Source organism: Camponotus floridanus, unplaced genomic scaffold (assembly GCF_003227725.1).
Source record: "Camponotus floridanus strain SB8 unplaced genomic scaffold, Cflo_v7.5 scaffold1, whole genome shotgun sequence".
Taxonomy (NCBI): Eukaryota; Metazoa; Arthropoda; class Insecta; order Hymenoptera; family Formicidae; genus Camponotus; species Camponotus floridanus.
Window position 1 is genome coordinate 7202529 of NW_020229214.1, and position 24735 is coordinate 7227263.

The 24735-nt window shown below is 25.5% G+C and overlaps 1 protein-coding gene across 1 annotated transcript in view; it reads right to left on the minus strand.

Moving 5' to 3' along the window:
- The window catches only part of LOC105250165, a 54353-nt gene that overhangs the window by 2590 nt on the left and 27028 nt on the right, over positions 1-24735 (minus strand). Inside the window, exons 4-8 of the mRNA XM_011256127.3 lie at positions 11363-11487; positions 9270-9348; positions 4986-5078; positions 4181-4485; positions 2951-3224 (exon numbers count right to left, since the gene is read on the minus strand). Coding sequence (XP_011254429.2) covers positions 2951-3224; positions 4181-4485; positions 4986-5078; positions 9270-9348; positions 11363-11487 — 876 coding nt within the window. The remainder of the gene's footprint in view (positions 1-2950; positions 3225-4180; positions 4486-4985; positions 5079-9269; positions 9349-11362; positions 11488-24735) is intronic.

Here is a 24735-nt window from a genome sequence, read left to right on the forward strand (position 1 = left end):
CCGGAAAACCTTCGGACTCAATATTATTTTCTTAAGAAATTTTTAATTACATATTGGAAAATTATTTTCAATCATATTAGCGCGATTTGCTAATTTAGTCTAACAGCCTATTATTGATCTAAATACTTGCTTTTGTATTTTTATCGTTTTAAAAATGTACAATTGTTTAATAGATGGCGAAGCAAGTAATTTCGCTTCATTGTTATCGTAATTACGTTAGTCGATCGGGCGATCGGTCATCGTGCAAAATGTAGAAAATAAACTAACAGAAGAAGTCACAATCAACGAAACAGTGCAGTAGGAAAAGCAATTATTCTGTAATAACGCGTTCAATAGACGTGTAGGTTTCTTTAATTCTATTATATATTTGTGTGTGTGTTTCTATTTGTTTTTTACAAGTGGATAGTTAAGATTTATGTTAAAATATATTTGTATATTTGTATATTTTAAGTAGAAACTATTAAAAATCCTGTTTATCACATATTTTTATTTCTTTATTAATCATTTATGTTATAATTTTTTTATAATTTGTAGAATCTTTACATACATAATTTCTCTCTCTCTCTCTCTCTCTCTCTCTCTCTCTCTCTCTCTCTCTTTCTTGGTTAATTAGTCTCGGATAATTATTATTATAATATAATAATTATTTTTGTTAACAGAAAGAATAACATAATGATTTTTAATACATTGTAGATAAATGATAAGAGATAAAAATTAGTTTTATTTATATGATAATTAAAAAATATACGTATAAATAACAGAATGTATTGAGTACATATCTTGTTGTTAATGTACATATTAACACATTAATAACAGAGTATATACCCAAATCTTGTAAATAAATTCTCCGAGAATTCTATGATTTTCCAGATATTTATGTTCAAAATATCAGGTAAAATTAAAATATTTGTATATAAATATAATTTTAAAATAGTTTATTTATTGTGTAACATAAATATAAAATATTTTAATATATTTTAATCCTAAATATAAAAAATTTTAACATATTTTAAATCTAAAAAATTTCAAATTTTTTATTAAATATATTTTTTTAAATAAATATTTATGTATTGAATAATATAGCTGATGCTGGGAAGGAGTCAATAGCAGTATTAGCAGATAGTTTAACACGTATAATATAAACAAAATGATCAAAGAAGCCCCAGGCAAATATTTCGAAAAATATAAAAGATACGGAAAAACGTTTCAGACAAAAATTGTTTGGTTCGAAAAAAAAAAGTAATTTGCAATTAACAATTACATATTTTTTCTCAAAAAACAACTATGTTTTTCTTTATACCAATTGATTCCTCACATTATTTTGTGCATAAAAGTAATAGGTAATCAAAAAATGAATATTTTACTAGATATTTTATGTAAAATTAAGAAATTATTTCAAGCCTCATAACTCGAAAAGTACTTAATGAAAAATAACTTAATTATAGTGTTTTGGAAAGATCTCAAAATAACAAGAATATGCAATGAAAAATAAGGAATTACATTTAAAAAAACCAAGAACTTCGTATGATCCTGACACGTTCACTCAAGGTCAAACCTATGATACCATTTATGTCCCCCGTCGAACCAAACAACTTTTTTCTAAAACGTTTTTCCGTATCTCATATTTTTCGAAATATTTGCCTGAGACGATTAAAATGAAACACCCTGTATGTGTGTGCGTGTGTGTGTGTGTGTGCGCGCGCGCGTGCGTGCGTGCGTGCGTGCGTGCGTGCGTGTGTGTGTATGAAAATTAGAGAAGTACATGAATATAGTACAATAATATATTTTTTTAAAGAGAATTTATATTTTCCACATTTTATTTTGCTCTAAAAAAATCGAAATTTGACACACATACGATATATAGAAATATAAGAGCAATTATTTTAAGTCCTCGATTCTTGAATCGCACATGATAGACGGTGTCTGTCGATCGACCAAATTTCCAATTCAGAATAGTCGACAGTAGATTCGATGCCATGAATTCAATCCTATCGAAAAAAAAGAAATCGGCAAAAACTTGGCGATAAGGCCAATCTGGGACTGTGTTTTATCAGAATTGTCAGAGCATGGTCGTGAATCTTCGCTTTGATGCAAATTCGCGTTTTTACGAGCCGTGCGATAAATTCGTTCAGCCGCCTGAATTTTGCGGACGCGCAAAGTATCGAAAATGGAAAACCGATAAATAATGTCAAACGCGAGATTAACACTAGGGTATAGATTAAAACGCTTCCAATCAAATTGTTTGCTTCTGTATTATCGATATTATCTAGTTACTCTATAGTCATGAAATATATCCCTTCCTCTCCTCTCTATCCACTTATTTACCGAACACACACACACGCACACACGACATTTTAAATATTGAATTGTGTTATCGAAGTGATTACTACACGATTATATTTTGTAAATTCGATAAATTTAATAATCGTTTCTCAATGATTAATGAAACATTTAATATTGTTATGAAGGAGACTAGAAAGAGTTAATCTGAATAAATACATATTATTTTATAATAATAATTCTATAAATTTTATACTTAATATATACTATATATATAAATATATATCTATATATATAGTATATATTAAGTATAAAATTTATAGAAGTATCATTATAAAATAATACGTATTTATTCGGATTAACTCTTTCTGGTCAACGAATATTATGTGTATGAAATACACACATACACACATATATATCATATTTACTATACACATATATTTCATATTTACTATATGTAATTATAATTATGATATAATTTCTAGCGAAAACGAAAAACAGAGATTTAACATTTTGGAAAATACCAAAATCTCTCTAAAATTAAAATAATTTTCGCACAAATTATATACTATTTATTATAGCGTATTATTATCAAGTATTGCAATACTACAGCATCAAATATTGCGGTATTATAATGTTATAGTAAAAATAATAAAAACATTTGACTTACCGGAGTAGAGTACTTAAAGTTGTCTGTCTAATTATACAGCATTGTAAGAGAGGTGCCAAAATAGACGTTTCATCATGAAAGGGTTTTCCAAAACCTCTTCCGTGGTCCAGATGCAACGTGAAACTATCATTTCCAAAAATCCTAAATGTCTCGTAATGATGGCGATCCATATTGCCTGTTAAAAAGTCAAAGACGGCCATGTCCATTAAATCAAGCAATCTTCGACCTTCGTCATATGGTGAGATTTCTTTTACCAGGGAGCAATAGTCGGAATCTGTAATTTTGTAAAAAAAAGAGTTTTATTTATAAATTTAATACACAACGAATATTATGTGTGTATGTATTTGTATGCATGTATGTATATATATATAAATACATACTTTTATATATATATATATATATATATATATATATATATATGTAAAATTACAAACCTTTGTACTGAGAAAAATCGTTTATATCAACAAAATATATATGAACTAAAGGCATTTTGGTTAAACAAGTAGAATTTCTAGTTATCGCGTTTCGATTTTTTACAATTAGAACGTTTAAAAAATATTTACTATAAACATTTGGTTAGTATTTTCTAGTTGGATTTATAAAACTTCTTGTTATATTAACTAACATGGACACAGTGATGCTATTTTTTTAAAATTTAGTAATATTATCAAGAAAATTTGATAAATTTAACGAAAAGAAATTAATCGTACTTATCTGATAATTCCTAAAGAAATTCTAATTCGTCCATTTTCCAATATACATACTGATTGAATCTATCAGATGTCTAATTAATGCAACCAGATTTTTCTCAGTGTGTGAGATATACATATCATTGCGGTATAACGAAAAAAAATATGTTTATAAAAACTTGCCCCCGAAGAGAATTAATAAATAGACGTGCGAATGTTTTATGCCCAAATAAGTACATGTATTAATTAATATTAATAAATCATAATAATAATTGATCTTATCGCTGATGACGCAACGATTTAATAATCTTTATGTCATTGGCGATATTAAGAATATATGATAATAACATAAAAAAGTAATAAAAAAAGATGTTAAAAAAATAAATAATAATGAATAATCAAGTAAAATGCTGCGAAAAAGTAAGACATTTGCTTTAGATATAAGAGATGATACAGAGTTAAAAGATTTTATCTTTTAAAATTTTTAAATGCTTAGAACACAATTCTTAAAGAAATAAAACATATATGCTTGGTGCCTTACCGTCTTCCCATTGGGCCTTCTTCCGCTTGTGATAACTCCTGCGCCAAGGGTGTCGCCAGGCTTTCCTGGCAGCGAAGGCTTTGTCGGGCAGAAAAGCAGCAAAGCTGCCCTCCAGGGTGTCAGGACTACCGCAAACCGCGTGTGCGGTATCACAATAGTAACTGCATTTGCCATGGAAGCACAGATTGCCAGCTGGACTTACAAAGAACGTTTTGAGCAGCTCGCCGTCGGCAATCTGATAAATTTCTGTTGTGATATTAAGAGTTCGACCGCTTACTGGCATCGCTCTGTGGAACCCCAAAAGCCTGTAAATAAAAAAATACATTTCTTTTTCTGCATTTAAAAACAAAATTATTAATGTTAAATTAAATTAAATTATTCGCAAAGCTTTTAAAATCGAAATCTTCCATCTTAAAATGTGAAAAAAATTTTATAAATATTATATTGTCTCTCCAATCTTTCATCCTGAAAATAAGATTTATTTTTCTAAATATTATCCTCCGACAAGGATAAAAGAAACATTTATAGCTTTGTCTAACTTTGATTTATCTGAATTTTTTTAAAATAAAAATTGAAAAAATAAATTTTTAAATAATATTTATTACATTCATAATTTAATATAATTGATTTATATTGTAAATTATATCTTTGAATTTTTTTAAATATATATGCTGTGCTTCTATTTAATACTTTTATGAACAATTAATTTTACATTCTTAGTTTTTCTTTTTCTCATATAAAATCAATATTTTGAGCTGAATACATATATTTCTACAAATTAAAAAAAGTAAATATGTAATTTTACCTGTCTAGATGAAAGGAAGCGATTTCAGCAGTATGTCGTTCGAAGTCTGTGAAGTAGAAGTGATTCGGCAAAGTCTGTTGCTCTCGCGGAAATCTGCATGATAATGATTTGATTATTGTTATATTAAAAATAAACTAAAAAAAAACAGAATTTGGAATGGAAGATTAGAATTTATAATTTTTCTTTGATTTTTGACAAAAAAGGAGTAAATATAATTTTAAAAAATATAAAAAACAAATTTTTAAATTAAAATTTTTGTTAACATATTAGTTATGGCTTTGAGATAAATAAAAAAGCAAAATGGTTTTGGAATATCTTATGTAATCGACAAAGATATGAACTTGTTTGGAAGAAATTCGCGTGCGTAATATTGTAGAGATTACCCGAAATTGCTATATTGTAGAAGATTACAGCGAATTGCGGCATCAATCGATCGATATCTGTCGCGTGACTTTGTAAACGCTCGTATATTGCATAACTCAATAATCATGTCAATTATACGTATAGTATAATAGTATGTATGTATATTATTCTATTTATTAGATTGCCATCTCTTAAATTTTATACAAAATAAACAATTACAAAACTATTTAATTTTATATTAACAAAATAACTTTTTTTATAAAAGATTTTATATAAGATTTCATTAAAAAATTTATATTAAAAATTATATTGAAAACAAAATATAAAAGATATCTCTCTTTTTCTTTTGATTTTTCCTTTAAATATGGTAAAAGGATTTATTTATTTCATAATTATATACCATTCATATTAATCACTTGTAGTACACTTTATACATCATAATTATTTATTTAGCAGATAAATTAATATAATTCAACTACATACACACGCGCGCGTATGTGTATGTGTACACACACACACACACACACACACACACATATGTATATACATATATTCACATATTCACATGTATAATATTCAATTGTTATAAATCCATGTTCATTATCAATCGCTCGTTATTTGATAATCATTTCATACTATCCGACATTGGATACATAGCTAAATAAGGACATTACCAAAATTATATGTAGGATTGTACATTGAAATTAACAAAAAAAAAAGGCTGTTACATAATAAATAAATGAATACCATCCACGAAAATAGAAACGGCTTCTTCATAATAAAACGGCTTTTTGTAATATTTTATCTATATATATTTACATATCTAGTCAGTAAACTATTTTATTAAATCATCCTACGATGATAAATTTCAAATTGTGCAGCATGCAGTCGTGCGGAACGCATCATATGATAAAGAAAAATCAAAATTATTCGTCGGGGAAGTGCAGCGAAGGGACAATGCGAAAGCTCGGGCTTTTATTGGTCCCCGAGTTTCTCTTGAGGATTTCTTTTGAGATGAGCAGGAAGGGAAAAGGACGAGAAAAAGGAAGGAAGGAGAAGAAGAAGAAGAGAAGGGGGAGAGAGAGAGAGAGAGAGAGAAAGAGAGAGAGAGAGAGCTTGAGAAGTTCCGCAAAGTCGAGCACGATCAAATATTTACTCGATGATCTTAGTGCGGGCTTACGAGCCGCGCGTTATACGTGTATATACATATGTATACACATGAGATAGGACAATAAACACGTACACAAAACACACACATACATAAGTGAAATGTGATCGATCTTAGAAAATAAGAAAAAAAATCTAATCGCAAAAATCGAGTCATCCGAATAATTAATTCAATATTCGTTTCTATGTATATTAAAGAACTCTATCTTTAACTTCTAAATTCTGAAGATTAGATTATAAATGTTATACAAGAACTTAAAACCTGGACTCTATTGTTCCGTAAAATATGGGTCATTGCTTCATAAGTATTTCATAAAGCTGTTACTTTTGAAATCTGACATTCCAACTCAATAACATTATTACATTATATATAAAACATATAAATCTTAAAATAGATAAATCGTATATGTGTGTGTATGTGTGTGTGTATGTACATACATATACACATACACACACACACATATGTCGTAAAGAGAAAATGTTTTTATTCTTTCTTTAGACAGAGTAAATTTTGTCCGAGCGAGTAACGAGAGCTTATTGCGGCCGAGCTGCGGCCCCAAAATTCTCGCTACTGCTCTCTCGCGAGGTCGCAAACTTTCGGAGGAACTTATTGGCGAACTTATTACTGGAGTTTAAGCCGCGCGCGAGCGGCGGCCACTTATCGTGGAATCTTCGGCCCACTGGAAGTTTAAAGGGTTCTGGACTCGTGTGGATCATTGAGAGAAAGAGAGAAAGAGATGATGGTAAGAAGGAAGCGGAACAGAAATAGAGTCGTAATATCAGATTTGTCCGAAAATTTTTCTCGGTCTTTCTGGATATTGCACTATCGCTACTTGTCTCCTGATGATCTAAAAAAAATTCTATTGTGGCACATGTATATATGCACACGCGACACATGCACATATTTAAATTGCTTAAAGAATTATTATATTCTACATTTTACATTATATATAATTTTATAGTATATATATATATATATATATATATATATATATATATATACTATAGTGTATATTTCTTTATGTGCATTAATATTATTTTATTTATGTAAATACCGATTTAAAAAACATTGACAAAATTATTTGATTTAAAGATATATTAGAAATAATATTTACTTATTTATTAATAGAATCATTATAAAATTTAAAATAAAAATGGTCGGAATGAAATATCAATTAAATTCCAATTGAATTCGCCGCATTTAACAAGGTAAGGTAAGATGAGGCAAAAAGACACGTATGTTCGGAAACAATAGAGTATGTGACGTATCATTTACGAGAGAAACGGTATGAAAAGAAAAGAAGACTAGTGAAAAAAGGGATGACGAAAAGACTGTGAAGTTGCTTGAAAGTATTTCTCTCACAGTATGAGGGTTGCGCTAGAGATTGACATAATTGTGCTCGTAATTTAATCTGCATAATATATTGTCAATGAAAAACTACATTGAGAAAAAATCTGGTTGCATTAACTAGTTATCTGGTAGATTCAATCAATATGTCTTTTGGAAAATGGACAAATCAGAATTCCTTTAGGAATTATTAGATAAATATGATTAGTTTCTTTCTGTTAAATTTATCAAATTTTCTTGATAATAATAGTAAATTTTAAAAAAATAGCATCACTGTGTCCATGTTAGTTAATATAACAAGAAGTTTTATAAATCCAACTAGAAAATATTAACCAAATGTTTATAGTAAATATTTTTTAAACGTTCTAATATAACAAGAAGTTTTATAGATTCCAATTAGAAAATAATCAAATCCTTATATTAAAGCCTATTAAACATTCTAGTTGTAAAAAATCGAGTCTTATCGTGATAACTAAAAATTGCTTGGTTTAACCAAAATGTCTTCTATTATATATTATATCTTGTTGATACAAAAATAATTTTTCTCATGTAAGACAAGAGAAATGATTATATATTTAATACGTTCATAAATCGTAACTTATCAATCTTGATTTTTGAAAGATCAAAACGATGTCACAAATATTTTAGAATTTTCATTTCGTCTACATTTGGCATTAATGTAGACACTATTGGAACGATGTTCCATAGTAGCACGACATCCATTGAGCCCCGACAAATTGCCGAAGTAATTTCATACCTTGCCTGCCTGCGACTCCAAGATATACGAAAAACTTTGCGACGTTCACAGTGGTTCATGGTCTTTACTTCCAAAAGTCATCAAAAGTGACCTCTTCCTCGTAATTAGCACATGATTACCACTAATTAGCGCCATTTGCTTATACAGCATATGCACATGATTATTTTATATTTATATTTATGCACATGATTTTATATTTATATTTGATATATATTACGTTTTTGATACATGTATTTAATTTGAATATAAATATAAATATATGTGTGTAGGTAGGCATAATAATAATTACTAATGTTACAACATGTATACACATCCACTTGCGTGCATGCGCTTGCATTATGTGCACAATATATGCGTGCGTGTGTGTGTGTGTACGTGTTTTATATACGCATTAATCCTTTTTATTGTGACTTTTAAATATATTCTTATTTATTCATATATATATATATATATATATATATATGAATAAATAAAAATATATTTATATATATATATATATATATATATATATATATACACATATATACATATATGGATATTTGTGATTTACGTATATTGTAATGATATTTTATATAAAGAGGATATAAAAATAAAATATCATAAAATAGTAAAATTTATATTCTTATACAAATATTAATAATATACTTACCGCATCGGTTTAAATAATGCTTGCATGTTATCACCATAATCAATGGCTAATTTTAATTGCGTTCCACCATCCTTCTGAACTGTAACAAATTAACCGATAAATCTTTACATTACAAAATATTCGACTTAATTAAAAAGTAAAACTTCTTTCCATACAAATTATAAAATTCTATACAAATGGTATAATATTTCCCTATCTTCCTCTGTCTTTTTCTTCTCTCTCTCTCTCCCCCTCTCTCCCTCTCTCCCCCCCCTCTCTCTCTCAACATATCAAATGTATCCTCTAACATATTTAATATATAATTATTATTGGTTATATGTTGAAATACATAAAAACACATATATTATATGCAAATATAATTCTGTTCTCTATAAAAAATGGGGAAATACATTAAATCTCATTCAATAATTTATAAATATCAATATTTTTCCACACGTTTTTAATTAAAAAATATTTTGAAATATTTAAGCATTTTTAATATAGCATGATTAGATTAGATTAAAAGATTAGATTAAGCGATTTATTTAAGTCCTGCATCACTATCAAATAATATGAATCGATAATTCATCAAACAATAATAAATCATCGTGGCCAAATAATAAAATGTCCATCGTCTGCGTTCCGAACGTTCGTCTGCAGTCCGAATTAAAAGTATACAATATTCAAGAAATTGACATAGGTATCGCAAGATCGATATATTTGGCGGAAAATAGAACCAGGTTTATCCTGATATGTCGCTTCAATAGTGTGTTAATAACAAACGCAAATTCGCGACTATTCGTGATTCTACAATTAGGTATATGCCATCAGGACGATTTATAATTAGCTAACACGAATCGACCAATCTAAAGTTACATAATTTAAACAGAAACACACAGTCACACAAAATGTTTCTAATACTCTTAAATATACATACATTATATATATATATATATATATATATATATATATATATACAATATGCATACATATACATACATACATTCTTTAGATTATTTATATAAGAATTAAATATTTTTTCTTTCATTTTACGATATTTTATATGTAGGTTTTATCAAAAACAAATTCTTCAAAAACTTTATAATTAAATATTTGTTTAATTTGTTTATTAAATATTTTATAAAATATTTTATTTTATGAAATTTGTTTTAATAATAAAATTGAGGGTAATAATTATTTTTTGAAATATTATTAATATTACTAGTATTATTAATATTATTTGAAATATGAATTAATTTAGATATTGCTTTGTATAATTTAGATTAATATTAATTTATTATTAAGTATTAATTTAGTTTTATTTTATAACTTCACTGTTGCGTACGATATAATAAATGTTAAGTGTTTTTTCACATTAATATAAAGAATAAATTCCATTTAGCAATTAAAAATCATAATTTGCGATCAATTCGCGCGTAGGAAATAATACGATATTATTCTTAGTTAGCGCATTATACAATTTTTATATCACTTTTTTTTATAGGAAATTAAAAGTATTTTACACAACTTTATTTAATGTAGAGATTTATTTACAATTTAACATAATACTGTTTTGCCGACATAATAATTTTTTATATAATATTTTATGATAAGAGTTTTTAATTTTAAATACTATTACTAATACTATTATTAATACTATTTTAATACTATTTTGTATATGGCGCGTGTATATGGCGCCTTTTTTTTACTTTTATTTAAATTTTAACTAATATGAATAAAAATAATAAAATATATACTTTACAATGAACTTAATAATAATATAAAAATAATGAAATATTCAGATAATATAACCAAAACTAGAAAAAAAAATGCAAAATAACAAGTAATCTTTGAACTTAAATAACACACAGTAAATAATATTTGAAAGTATAGAATGTAGATATAGAAAATAATTTTAAACCGGAAGAATTACAAAATGATGCTTTATGGAAAATATTTAAGAATTATAAATTTTACCATTAATTAATAATTATATTATTATATTATATTATATTATTATATTATTTATATAAATATTATTTATATAAATTATATTATTTATATAATATTAATTATATTATTATATTATTATATTATTATATCATCATACTCACCGACATGAAGAATCGGTTTAGTCGCCATCTCGTGGAGCAACTGATCCACGTATTTTGAATTCTTAGGATATAACTCCAATCTTGAAATCTGTAGATGAAATTTCTCCAAGACTGTTCCGTTTTTTCTACGATAAAAAAATATTTGTGTTCATATATTCAATATATTCTTAACATAAAAAAATGTATATAATGTATCATATTTAAAAATCAATTTGATTTTTTGTCATTATATAATGCTTCTTAATAATTTCTTAGAAACGCTCTTTTATAACTTTATTTTTCTAAAATATAAATTTGATGAGTGATTTTTGAAAGAAAAATAAATTCTTTTATTCTCGACAATTTATTATCGATCGCATCATTTTAACAGTGAATTGGCAATAACATTTCGTTGTGAAAAAAGCTTGAATGCCAATCGATGCAGATATCAATTCTAAAAAACATGGCATTCTCAGCAAATATTTCTGTATGAACGAGGACAAACGATAAAAATGCAATTCCCGTTGCCATTTTTTCTCGATGTGACAAGATAAAAGAAAAAGATAAGAAACGGTAAAGTAAAGTGTGTAGATAATATTATGAATGCATAAATATAAATATGACGTAAATATTTGAAATACAAAAATTGCTTTGTACATATTTTCTATAATTTACAAGGTTAGCGTTCTTAAGAACTTTTAGTGTCAGAAAATATAAATTTCTAAAATTTTTTTTAAGTTTTCTTAAATGTTTGAGAAACTTTTAGAAAAGAAAAAATAATTTTTAAATTTTATTTTAACTACACTGTGTCATAGATATTATCATTTACAAATAGGAGTATCATTTGCGTACATCCATATACATTTATATATGTATATTAATACTATTTACACACATGTATGCAAGATATTTACGTTTCAAATCGTTACATTTAAAATTTAAATATCACATTAAAACAAAACAAAAAAAAATTGTTTTAGAGATATCCTTAGAAATGTTTGAAACTTTATATTATAGAGTAAACTTTATATTATATATTATATATATATATATATATATATATATATATATATAATATAATATAATTCAAACTACCAAATTTAACACTTGAATTTTGATTAAAATAAAAATAAACTTTTTTCTTAGAGCATTTATGTTTTGCTTTAGAAATATTGATAATTAAACATATAATTGAATAAATTATATATATATATATATATATATATAATAGAGAGATTACATATATTACACAGATATATTTTTATATATTTATAATAGAAAATTAATATATATATTATAAAAAATATATTATATAAAAATATAATATTTTTCTTTTCATATCTCATGAGTGGAAAAGACGAAAAATTTTTGAATTTCTGAAAATTTGTAAATGTCATTTGACTGTTTTAAAATGCATGGAATGGCGTTCACGATGACAGTGGTCTTTGACCTTCATTTTATGTCTTAAAGGTGAAGAGACCCTTATTCACATGAAAAGATATCGTTTTAGCTATCTTTCTATTTCTATATATATTCGTGACACGCTTTCCTATGATGTTGTTTTTATTTTTAAATGCAGCAAATCTCTCAATAGAAAAAATCAATGTATAAAAAATTGATTAATAATATAATAAAAAATTAATGTATAATAATGCGAAATATAAAAAATATAATTAAAAAATTTAATATTATATATAATTATGTATAAACTTTTATAAAATTTTTAAATTATTAAATATTAATTTTGAATATTATTAATATTAAATTATAAATAATTACTTTGCAAAATTGATTATTAAATTCTTTTTGTAGGAAAAACTTTCGACGGTATCAAACTCAAATCGATTAATTTATTGCCAGCATATCGGCAGTCTTTTATTAAAATTCATCTCATGGCCTTTTCGTTGCCATCCCTCTACCCCCAATCCTATTTTCACCTCCAATCTAAAATCTGAACACTTGTCGATATCCAGTTACGACGTGTTTCCAATAAAAATCTACCACTTTCGCTAAATAAATCATTATATCGTCGAGTTGCTGGAACTTTCAGCTACGTTTCAATTTTTCGATTTTTTTATCGAATGTTCTGGAAAAAATATGCAAATAGATTTATAATTAAAAGAATATATTTTTATTTTAATTTTGACTTAATTAATGGTATATTAATTTTATTTAATACGATTTCGATTTATTTATTTTATTGTTTTTATCAGATATCAATTTATTTTATAGTTAATTATTTTGTTTTTAATTTTTAATCATACTGTGAAATCAAATTAATAGTAATTAAATCAATTTTATTATTTTTAAGAATTCTCTTTGTTTCAACTTTAATATATTTTACTTTAATATATTTACAATTATTTTCTTTTGTATTAAAATTCAAAAATCATTTAAATTTAGATAACATCCTAAAAATAAGATAGATATATATCCTGGGTAGTTAGTATGCTACAAGGATTCTGCTATGATGCTTCTTCATCTTTCTTGAAGACGAAAACTTGATGTGATACTTCCAGACACGGATTTTTCATCGTCGCGAGGAAGAGAGGTAGATAGATAGATAGCTAAATAGATAGATAGATAGATAGATAGAGAAATAGATAGATAGATAGATAGATAGATAGATAGATAGATGGATAGATAGATAGATAGATGGATAGATAGATAGAAGGAGGGGGAGAGAGGGAGAGAGAGAGAGAGAGAGAGGGAGGGAGAGAGAGAAATATTTGAGTTTATTATTTAAAATTTTCGACTAATTATTTCGACTAGTTATTTTTTCTCTAATTAACAAATTATTAAACTTGAAGCTTTGAAAATCTTCTAATGTCACAGACAAACGTGATGACTGATTAAGGATTTCATGATTAGAGTATTCTCTCTCTTTCGGGACGTCGTCTACGTCGACAACGACATCGTTGCAACGTCGTTCTGTCTCTCGAGCTACAAACCGAATCTCTAGATTGAGTTCTCGGTGAACACACGTGCGAGCGAAACTAATCCGCGACTTCTTCCTCTCCACCGTCTCTTCTCATTCTGCCATCCTATTCCTATCTCGATGTCGATGTCGAGAACTCCGTCGAGACTAAGTCTTAAGTCTGGTTCTCATGTATAACGCGTAGCGATCCCGAAATTAGCCCAGAAACGAGAGGTGTCTACTGATAGTATTATTGGATTCATGGATACATACTTAGATCTTTCTCTCCAGCTTCCTAAATCCATAATCCATAAATCTTTGGATTTTTAGATTTCACCTTCTTTCTCCTTCTGCCTATTTTGAAATAATATAAAAAAACAGAAGAAGAATAACTACATAATTAAATAATAATAATAATAAATATATAATTAAATAATAATAACAAAATTCTCCGTTTGCTCTTTACTTCTACGCTCGAGATGTGCATTAGAACTGAAAATACAATTAGAAATAGAAATGCGAACGATAAGGTATGCAAAAATATATAAGCGGCAAACCAAATTAATACGAATCGCGTGTGGACAAGACGTAATCAGTCGCAGCATGTACACATGAAAGGCTGACCTAAGCCTTCGTTATTGCACATGTATACGCCCGTGAAATTGCATTAGCGATCGCGTGCATATTGAGAACGAAAGCGAGCGAGATTGCATATATACGATATCTCTCGAACGTAATTCGTTAATATAAATACGAATTAATAATTTACTTATTTTTACACTTAAATTAATAAATAATAATAACTATTATAAATCAATATATATATATATATATATATATATATATATATGTTACATGTCATAAATAATATAATTTATATAAAATGAGGTATTCTCTCTCTCTCTTTCTTTCTCTCTTTCTATAAAAAATGTTTTATTTTATATATCGTAATAAAGTATAAATTAATGATAAAATTATAATCATAATAATGCTATCAAAATTCTACAATGTAGTTTTATATAATTTTTTATATAATTTCGAATAATACAATTTTATCTAGTTTTTGGAACATAATGTGGTTCACGTTGAGAGATTTTCAAACGATGTCCGTTCGTTCGCTGCCGCGATGCATAATGCATACGATGCACTTTCTCACGTGATCTCGTAACGGAAGAAGGAAAGATCACCCTGCAACGCCATCGGAGAGAATATCAATCCCGTAAAAGGATATCAATAGAGAACCGCGGATTCAGAGATGTCACTTCTTCGATTCGCAGATTCTATCTTCTATGTATCGAGCGTTTCATAATATCTCGATTCTCCTCAACTTGCATCCCAAAAGCAGAAAAATTTACACTATAAGCCTTATTAAATGACAATAAATTTTTTATATCGACATTTCATATATATACATACAACGCGAATAGTGATAAAGTATTAGTCAACCACTAAACTTTATCGACTTTATCAGAGCCTTTAATTATTCTAACTTATCATAACTTATACTATAAATGATTATAAATGGCTTATACTATAAATGATTATAAATGATTATAAATGCCTCATATTACATTATGATAGAATTATGTATTATTATAGTGCAGAATAATGTAGATAAGTGTGAATAATGTAGATAAGTGTGAATAATGTAATAAGTGTAGAATATTTTTCATTAAAGCGTTATAAATACATACATTGATAATAATAATAATAATAATAATAATAATAATAATAATAATAATAATAATAATGTATGTAATATAACATGATTAATATAATAAATATACTGAACTGAGATAATGAGAAGGAAGTGCTAATTATAAGAAAAAATACTAATTAATAAATAAAAAAAATTTTATGAGTTATTTAAAATAAATAAATATCTTTTTGTGTATAAAATTTGAATTTAAAAAACCAGCACTCAAAATGGTATAACATATTGTATGTTAATTATTAACATTAACATAAAAAAAACCTTATAGAGTATAATTAAGTTAACAGTAACAACCTAATTTAACAACACAACATATGTTTTTATATAAATTATAAAAATCATATTTGAATGCCATTGCTAGTAACATAACAGAATCATCAAATTTGAAAGTTAATAAAAATGCAGTTTCTTTCCATGCAATTGCAGATGCAAATATTCACATATATTTTAAATATCATACAATACGTATACACTTATAAAAGCATACATATATGAATATTGTTCATGACGGAAATATGACAATATGCAACGTAAAAGGAGAATTTGCTGTTTTCGGAAAAATAATTCAATTATTATAACTTGGTTACGAACAAACAAATTCAGATAACAGAAAAAAGTATTGTATTTAAATCATTTTTTTAAATGTGCTTTAATGTCCAAATAATGTCTCTTTTTTTCTAAATTAAAATAGATACCAATACAGATATATTAAGAATAGACTTGATAAGTATGATATTATTAGGTTTATTAAGTGGTAGATTTATATTAAATAGTAGGTAGATAGCTAAAAGAGAGAGATGCAATATATATTAAAATATTCTTTTTCTTTTATATAGTATATCTGTTTCTTAAAAAAAACAATATTACATTTTATTGTTTTATTTTTACTTTCTTTGAATTTTTTATTTTAGTTTATAATTTAGCAGTTTTTCTATACATTTTAACGTAGTAAGTAATATCACATTTTTACATATGATTTTTTACATATGACATATTATAGTTTTAAGAAATACATTTATAATTGTTTTATAATAATCACATATTACATATCAGATGAGATAGCATAAGTCTTTCACAACAATATGTTTCAATTTTGTTTGTTTGTTTGAAATATTTACAAATTGTTTGCGTTGAAATAAATTTGTGAAAAAGTAGAATATTGGGAAGTTTCAAAATATTACTTCACGATTTTTTGAAATCGAATGTATACATGTATATATGAATGTCGTGTATGTATTTGTTTATATGCGCGTCATAGAAACAATTCGTAATGAAATTAAATATTTCGGAAAAGTCATACCAACGAGAAAAATAAATATTAGTGTACAAAATCTAACAATTTTGAATCTACAAAGCTGGAAACATATTTTTTATTTTTAAATCTTCTGTATTTAATGCAAGTAAAATTAAAATAATTTTTTGTTCTAAAAGAAAATGTGAAATTATAAAAGAATTTATTGAAACATAAAAGATACTCTATTGAATCTGTCAATTATACATAAGTTTATATACACATATTTTGTATCCTCAAAAATTATTTACAAATTTTCATATAAAACAAAAACTTACATATAAGACAATCTAATATTTCACATTATGTTTAATTATTAGAAGTTTCTATTTGTTTGAATTTTTTGATATTTTGAAAAATGATGAAAAACATCGCAGCCATCATAAAAACAACTTTTGCTTGTAATATGTCACAATAGAAAATGTTGCAAAAGAAATGCGTCTCCCTAAGGATTACGATGTGTAAACGTTGTCATATACACTGTATATAAGTATAGTCTGCGTTATCAGAAAGAGTATGTGAGACCGTGACCTCGTCGAGGGAATAAGTCATTGTTTTACTTAACAATATCGCGATATCGTCATTTTTGCTCTATTTTATTTAATTGAATTTTTATCACAAAGCAAATTCTTGTAGAAAAAATTAAGAACTAATCATTATGCCTTTATTTTAAATTCACTTCGACTTAACCTATTATATTTAACTATTTTTTAACTGTTATATTAATCTATTATTCTGCACAATTATAGCCTTTATATTGCAGAGTGAAATTTTGCTTAAATTTTTAATTAAAGATATAATTTTCATATAAATCTAAAATTAAAAATTAAAAATACATATATTTATTTATTTTTATATAAATTAATTATAACGACGATGGCTTTTCAAACTTATTCGTAGATTTTTGCGATGGCTTTTCAAACTTATTCGTAGATTTTTTTCATTCACAGTAATCCTGAATTTTATTTAAGTGTGTAATTTCTCTTCTAAATTCATAATATTTCAGATAAAATAAAATATACAAATTGTATGAAATTTATTTATATCAGAAAAAATTATATAATTCTTATTTTTTAATTGATAAATTGGAGATCTCTTTAATTATTTTTTCGCTATGTATTGAAAAGATAAAGATATTAAAAATATATTTTTAATAAAAGCGCGAAAATGATAATTCAATCCGCAATTTCAAATTAAACAGAAATTAGTAGGATTATTGATAGTAGATTTATGAAATTTTTGAAAAAATTTTCTCGATGTCTCAATGGTTTGATCGGAAATAAAAATACCGATCCCCGGACGCGTCGTGGCGCTGTTGCGAGACGACGCGCCATAAACAAGCGAACATAGAAATTATAGATGAGTTGGCGGGGTAAACAGGCGGCACAGCACGAGAGCCGAGAAAATGGCTTTTCCCCGAGAGAGAAATGCGTCTCCGCATTTTCCAGAGCGGAACGACCCAGTGCACGGACCCTCTTCCCTCATCTCTTCGCCTCTCTCTTTTCTTCTGCCCCTTTCAATGTTCATCTAATTTTCTTATATTTTGATATATACTATATAAATAAGAAATATTTTATATATATACTAATATATATATATATATATATATATATATACATATATATATATATAGAGAGAGAGAGAGAGAGAGAGAGAGAGGAAGAGAGAAATTTAAAAATATAATAAAAACTAGAAAAAATAAAAAAGATTTTCATTTTATGTTAAAAATATTTAAATTTTTACGTATATTAAATAATTATTATATATAATTATTACAATTTTAAAACTTAAAATTACAATTTGGAAATTCACATAAAAATGATACATTAAAGAGAAAATTTAATTAAATCTCCCGAGTCTCTGAAAATTATATCTTCCTTACACTTCTTTATTATTTTGAGTTACAGTCTCTCAATATTAGTTAAAGCAAAACCAATTTCCCATGTTTCTCTTTGCTTCAATCTTGATCGTGTATGACAATTTGGACAGGCAAGCGGGTTCGAGAACACGCAGTTCTGTTTGCCGGAAATTGACGAGAAAGAGAAGCTACTATTGACCTAATTTCGGTTCATTGTGTATAAACCGAAACTAACCGAGCGAGAATCCTGCGATCTATAGGTCTATAGATCCTGCTAGCCGTCTGTAGGTATATGTAACCATGTAAGTAACCGTTATATAAGGAAATATGGAGATCATCGAAGCAATGGATCTATATATTTATAAAAGACGGATTACAGACAATTGCAGAATTATCAAAATCAAATTTTATCTATAGAGTTTGGTAATAATTTATTATATTATTATATATATTGCATAATATATATAAAAATATACGAATGAATTATATATAAAAAAAACGCTGCATAACTTGGGCAAATAGTCCAACATATTCAGACTTAAAATTCTCGATATTTTCTTCGCCTATTATACATCTGTCATTATTCTTATCTCTCTTATTTGATAAACTCCGATAAGAAATAGTGTGACACACGGCACACTTGTTTACGACGTCCTCGATCGAACATTTAATTTCGATATAACGAGCGTGTCTGCTCTACTATAGAATCTTAAATAACTAAAACATTAAAACGATGAAAAATAATAATATACGTTACACAAATACTATATACTATGTACAAAACTCATAAATATAACAATAGTATAATGATATCAATATTTTCTCTCATTTAACTGAAACTTATATCGATTTGAATATGGATGTTTCATATGAAAAGAAAATTATATTATATTAAATAACTTTTATTGAGACTTTCATAATGCTTTTTGTATAAACGTAAAATTTTGCTTTATAGAAAATAATATATTTATGGTAAAAATATAAAATAGAATGTGTTACATATGCACACACGTACGCATGCACGTACGATCGCATACACCATGAATTTTATAATATCCCTGATAAGAGTTTTAATTTATAATTATAAACGAGTATGGCGCGTGAAAAGCTCACAAATGTCGTCAATGCGACTTAATAACTGACAAAATTTTTTTGCGATTCTTTTCCGTCATGGATTTCTATATATTCTATATATTCTATATATTCTATATATTCCTGCGTGTGCGAATTCGACTATTCTTTTCTATAAATTAAATTCATGCATTTGCAATTGGTTGAAATAGACTTTTGCAATATTTTCATAGATGACATTATATACGCTAAAAATTATATACACATGGTAAAATTATATTCTCCAAAGCATAATACTTCACTATTTATTATTTTTAAATAGTATTAAATGAATACATTATTCAAAATGATCAAAAATAGCATATTAAATAAATTAATCAAAAATTTATTTATTTCTCTTGTTTTATATTTATTAATGTTCTATATTGTTATTATATTGTTCTATATTTTTACTATAAAACGGATTTATAACGGAATTATAAACGGACTTGATGTGTAATAAAAAACCATTAAAAATTATTTATGTTTGAAGGAATATGAATGTAAATATATTATTAATTTCCTAAATTTTAAAATCAATTTTTTCAAAAATAAAAATATAAAAAAACTTTTATTTTACATTTTTTGATTTTTTTCATGTAAAATTATTCTTATCATCGATTATAATACTCAATATACGAAAAATACATACATATAATAAATATATGTATATAAAAGACATTACATATAATGAAATTATATTTGATTTAAAAACGATTCAATTATTTTGAATAATCTAAAGTATGTAAAATTATTTGGGTGTGTATTTCGAAAGGAGCAGTTGTCTATAATTTTTTTACTCTCGTCAAGTTTATTTAATTAATTATATTATTCCATGAAAGAAGGAATATCGGCCAAACGTACAACTGGTATTTCCAGTATGTCCAGTTTCGCAGATACGATAATCCAGTTTATCCTTACGTGTTGCAATTATCTAACTGTATTTCTAATGTACGTAAATACTTAATAGAATGTTATCCATACACATATATTATATATACATATGTACACATATTTTAATTGTGGAAAATTGTGAAAAAAGCATTATTACTTTTTCTGTATTTCATTTAATTTATTAAAATAAAGAGAGAAAGAGAAAGAGGGAGAGAGAGAGAACGAGAGAGCAAAAAATCCTAAATATCTAATAAAAAGTAGTAACACAAAAAAATTAAATCTTTTCTCTTTCATAACAACTCTAAGACTGTTTCAAATATCATTGCAATATTCCATATATAATTCTTACACATGATACGCGTAAAATGTATTCCTTTCATGATTCTTTATGTTAGTTTCTTATTATTACCGTGCAAAATCATGCGATAACGGTTAATAGAATTTGACAGAAAATTAAAAAATCGAGCTTTCGCTTGATGTAATTCCTCTCAATTTATATTTTTTTATACATTAATAACATTGACATTAAAAATTTATATTTAAAAATGATTCACATCTAGCAACTAAAATGAATATAATATTGACATTATAGCTTTTCTTTCGATCGCGATGCTCGTCAGAAATGTAATCGGTTAAACGTACCATGAAACATATGAGACACACAATGTAAAAACAGAAATTTAATTTTTTTCTTTTTTAACTTACATATTGTATAAAAAATATGTATGATGCGCAATATATGTATATAAGTAACTGTATATAATAATATATTTACTATATATATATATATATTTACTATATATATATATTTGTATAACATGTATGTACAAACATATATCTACATTTATACAAATTTTAATTTTTATTAAATTTATAATAATAAAGATTTTGATAAATAAATTAAAAATTAGTTTTTTAATAATAAATATAATAATGGTACATATACAATGCTAATGTGTTGAACATTACATTCATTATATGTTTTTGATTGATTATATGTTGCTACACTTAAATATATGTATGATTTTATTTAATTTCCTATTTATATCGATATACTTATTTTATATCAAGTTTAATTTGATTAATTTATTATTGTTTACATTAATTTTCTTTATTTATTTATAAATTTTATGATTTATATTAATTGCTTATATTACATATGTTAATTTATTTATTTATATTAATTTAAATATTATTATTTATCTATTAATTTAAAAACCAATTTTAATTTCTTTTTACTCTAATTTTATTACTTTGCATTTGTGCGTTTATTTTTCTTTGATTTAATATGGTGATAGATGCATTGTAAATATCATATTAGAGCGAGAAATGCGGCTTCATCAAATGGTATAACGATTGCGATTACAATAGTTTTCGTAACAATTAAATTTGCGAGTGTAATAAGTAGATACGAAATAATCACGATGATCAAAATATGCCTACCTGTTGCATCGTTACATCGACGCAGAAAAATGTTACATTTAAATAATTTCAAAATTTCGTTTAAAAATTTATTTATTTATATTTTTCTGTCTTTTAATTTGTTATGTATGAGCACAATTAAACTTAACATTTAATAAATAAAAATAAAATATAAAAATTACAATGATATATTAATAGAGAAAAAAATAGAAAAAGTAGAAGATAATATATGTATATATAGAACTTTTTACCTCAAAATTTTAGCAAATAATTTTTGATTTTTTTGTATTGTAATCAAGTATAATCGTTTCTTAAACTAAATTAAATTGATAAAATAGCGCATTATTCTCGTTTTTCTGGATTAGTATTGTTTCTCTCAATCAAGATTGAGATCACTTCCGATCTCACAACATTAATTCCCGCGAGAGAGCGTGGAAAATTTTTTCTTTGCCAATTGTTCTAAATTTTCGCGATAGCTTATTCGCTCTCTTCTTCTCAAATGTTTGTGACATTTCATCTTTTTTTTTATTTTGCTTCTCTATCTTTTTCTTTGACGAAATAGCCTATTTAGGAGATTTCAAAGCTTTGAGAAGCAATGGCACAGTTTTTACAACGGTAAAGTACGATGCACATAGATGAGTCCAAGGTATCATTATATCGTTTAGCTAAAAATAACTTTGCATCCAAAATGTTTATTTTTTATTTGATATTCTTGTTATGATTAGCGATGCGATTTAAAAAATACTCAATTTTACTTATTTGTATTAACTGAATAAGATATAATATAGTTATTTTCTCTAAGGTGTAATAATTCTTAATTCGAAATACGAAATATAAATTTGTTTACTGATGAAAATTTCGCCCTGCCTATTATATGATAATATGCTAAATAAAAATTTAAAATTGTTTGTGATCTTTTGTAATTTAAAAATCATATACATACGAGCATATAATCCAATAATAAAATCTTCAAAAATTTGTGTCATATTTCAAAGATGAAGATAATAACATTTTAAATGATTATATATATTGTATAGTAGAGTTATATGTTTCTTTTATTCTATATTAATATTGAGACACAACAAACAAACAAGATTGCAGCATTTTAAAATCATTTCTATACTGAATGTAAAAGTCATAAAAAATAAAAATTATCAAAATTTTTATCTTGTTGCAATCTTTGGAAATCCATCAGAGAGCACTGTTGATTGCATTACTTAATGTTAAAATTTTTGTATTTTTTCTAATATACAAAATATTTCTTCTGAAATATTTTACTTTAGGAAAAACGTCAATTATTAATTTTCAATAACTAATAATTTAATTAATTAGATAATCAATCGTAATATGGGTTTATTAACAGTTAATAAGTCAACACAAATAAACAAATAAGCATATTAAAGTTGACGAACGTTAATGATGTTGGCGAACGTTAATGAAGTTGACAAATTTTAACAATATAATTTCAATATTAATTAATTTATAATTTAATTATATAGTAAATTGTAAATGCGAGATTAATGTTTGTGTTTAATTTTTAAAATGTATTATCATCGGCGAATGCATATTACATTCTGAGTATCAACCGCAAGGTGATGAGAAATGTTAACATAACATATGATGAGTGGATACATGCTGATGACGCATTTCTCTTCATAATCTATTATGATCCATCGTATGTTCCATGATTTCATACGCATAATACAATAACGAGTTTTAGAAAATGAAAAATTTGTAATGATAGATTTTTTCATCAATTCTATATCAGAGGCATCAATGCAAATGTAAAAAGAATTATTGAATAATCTACCATTGAAAATAAGACGTTTTTTACACTACTTTATATTTTACATATGATTTTAAATTTATTTATTTTGCTATTTATTTTGCTTCAATAAATTTCGATTTGTAGTTTCAGTAGAAAGATATACTATCCCATGACGTGTAATCTTAAATTTGGTAATGACATATTTTCTTATCAATCCTTTCTTTTCAGTGAAAATCATCATATAACTTAACTATTTAATTAAACCTCTAAATTTTCTACAATTAATTTTAATATAATACAATAAATAATTATATAATAAAAAATTAATTTGATATAAATCTTAATTTAAAATTACAAATTTTATTACATTAAAACCCATCTCTCTGACTTTATTTAAAGATTACAATTTTATTATTTGTG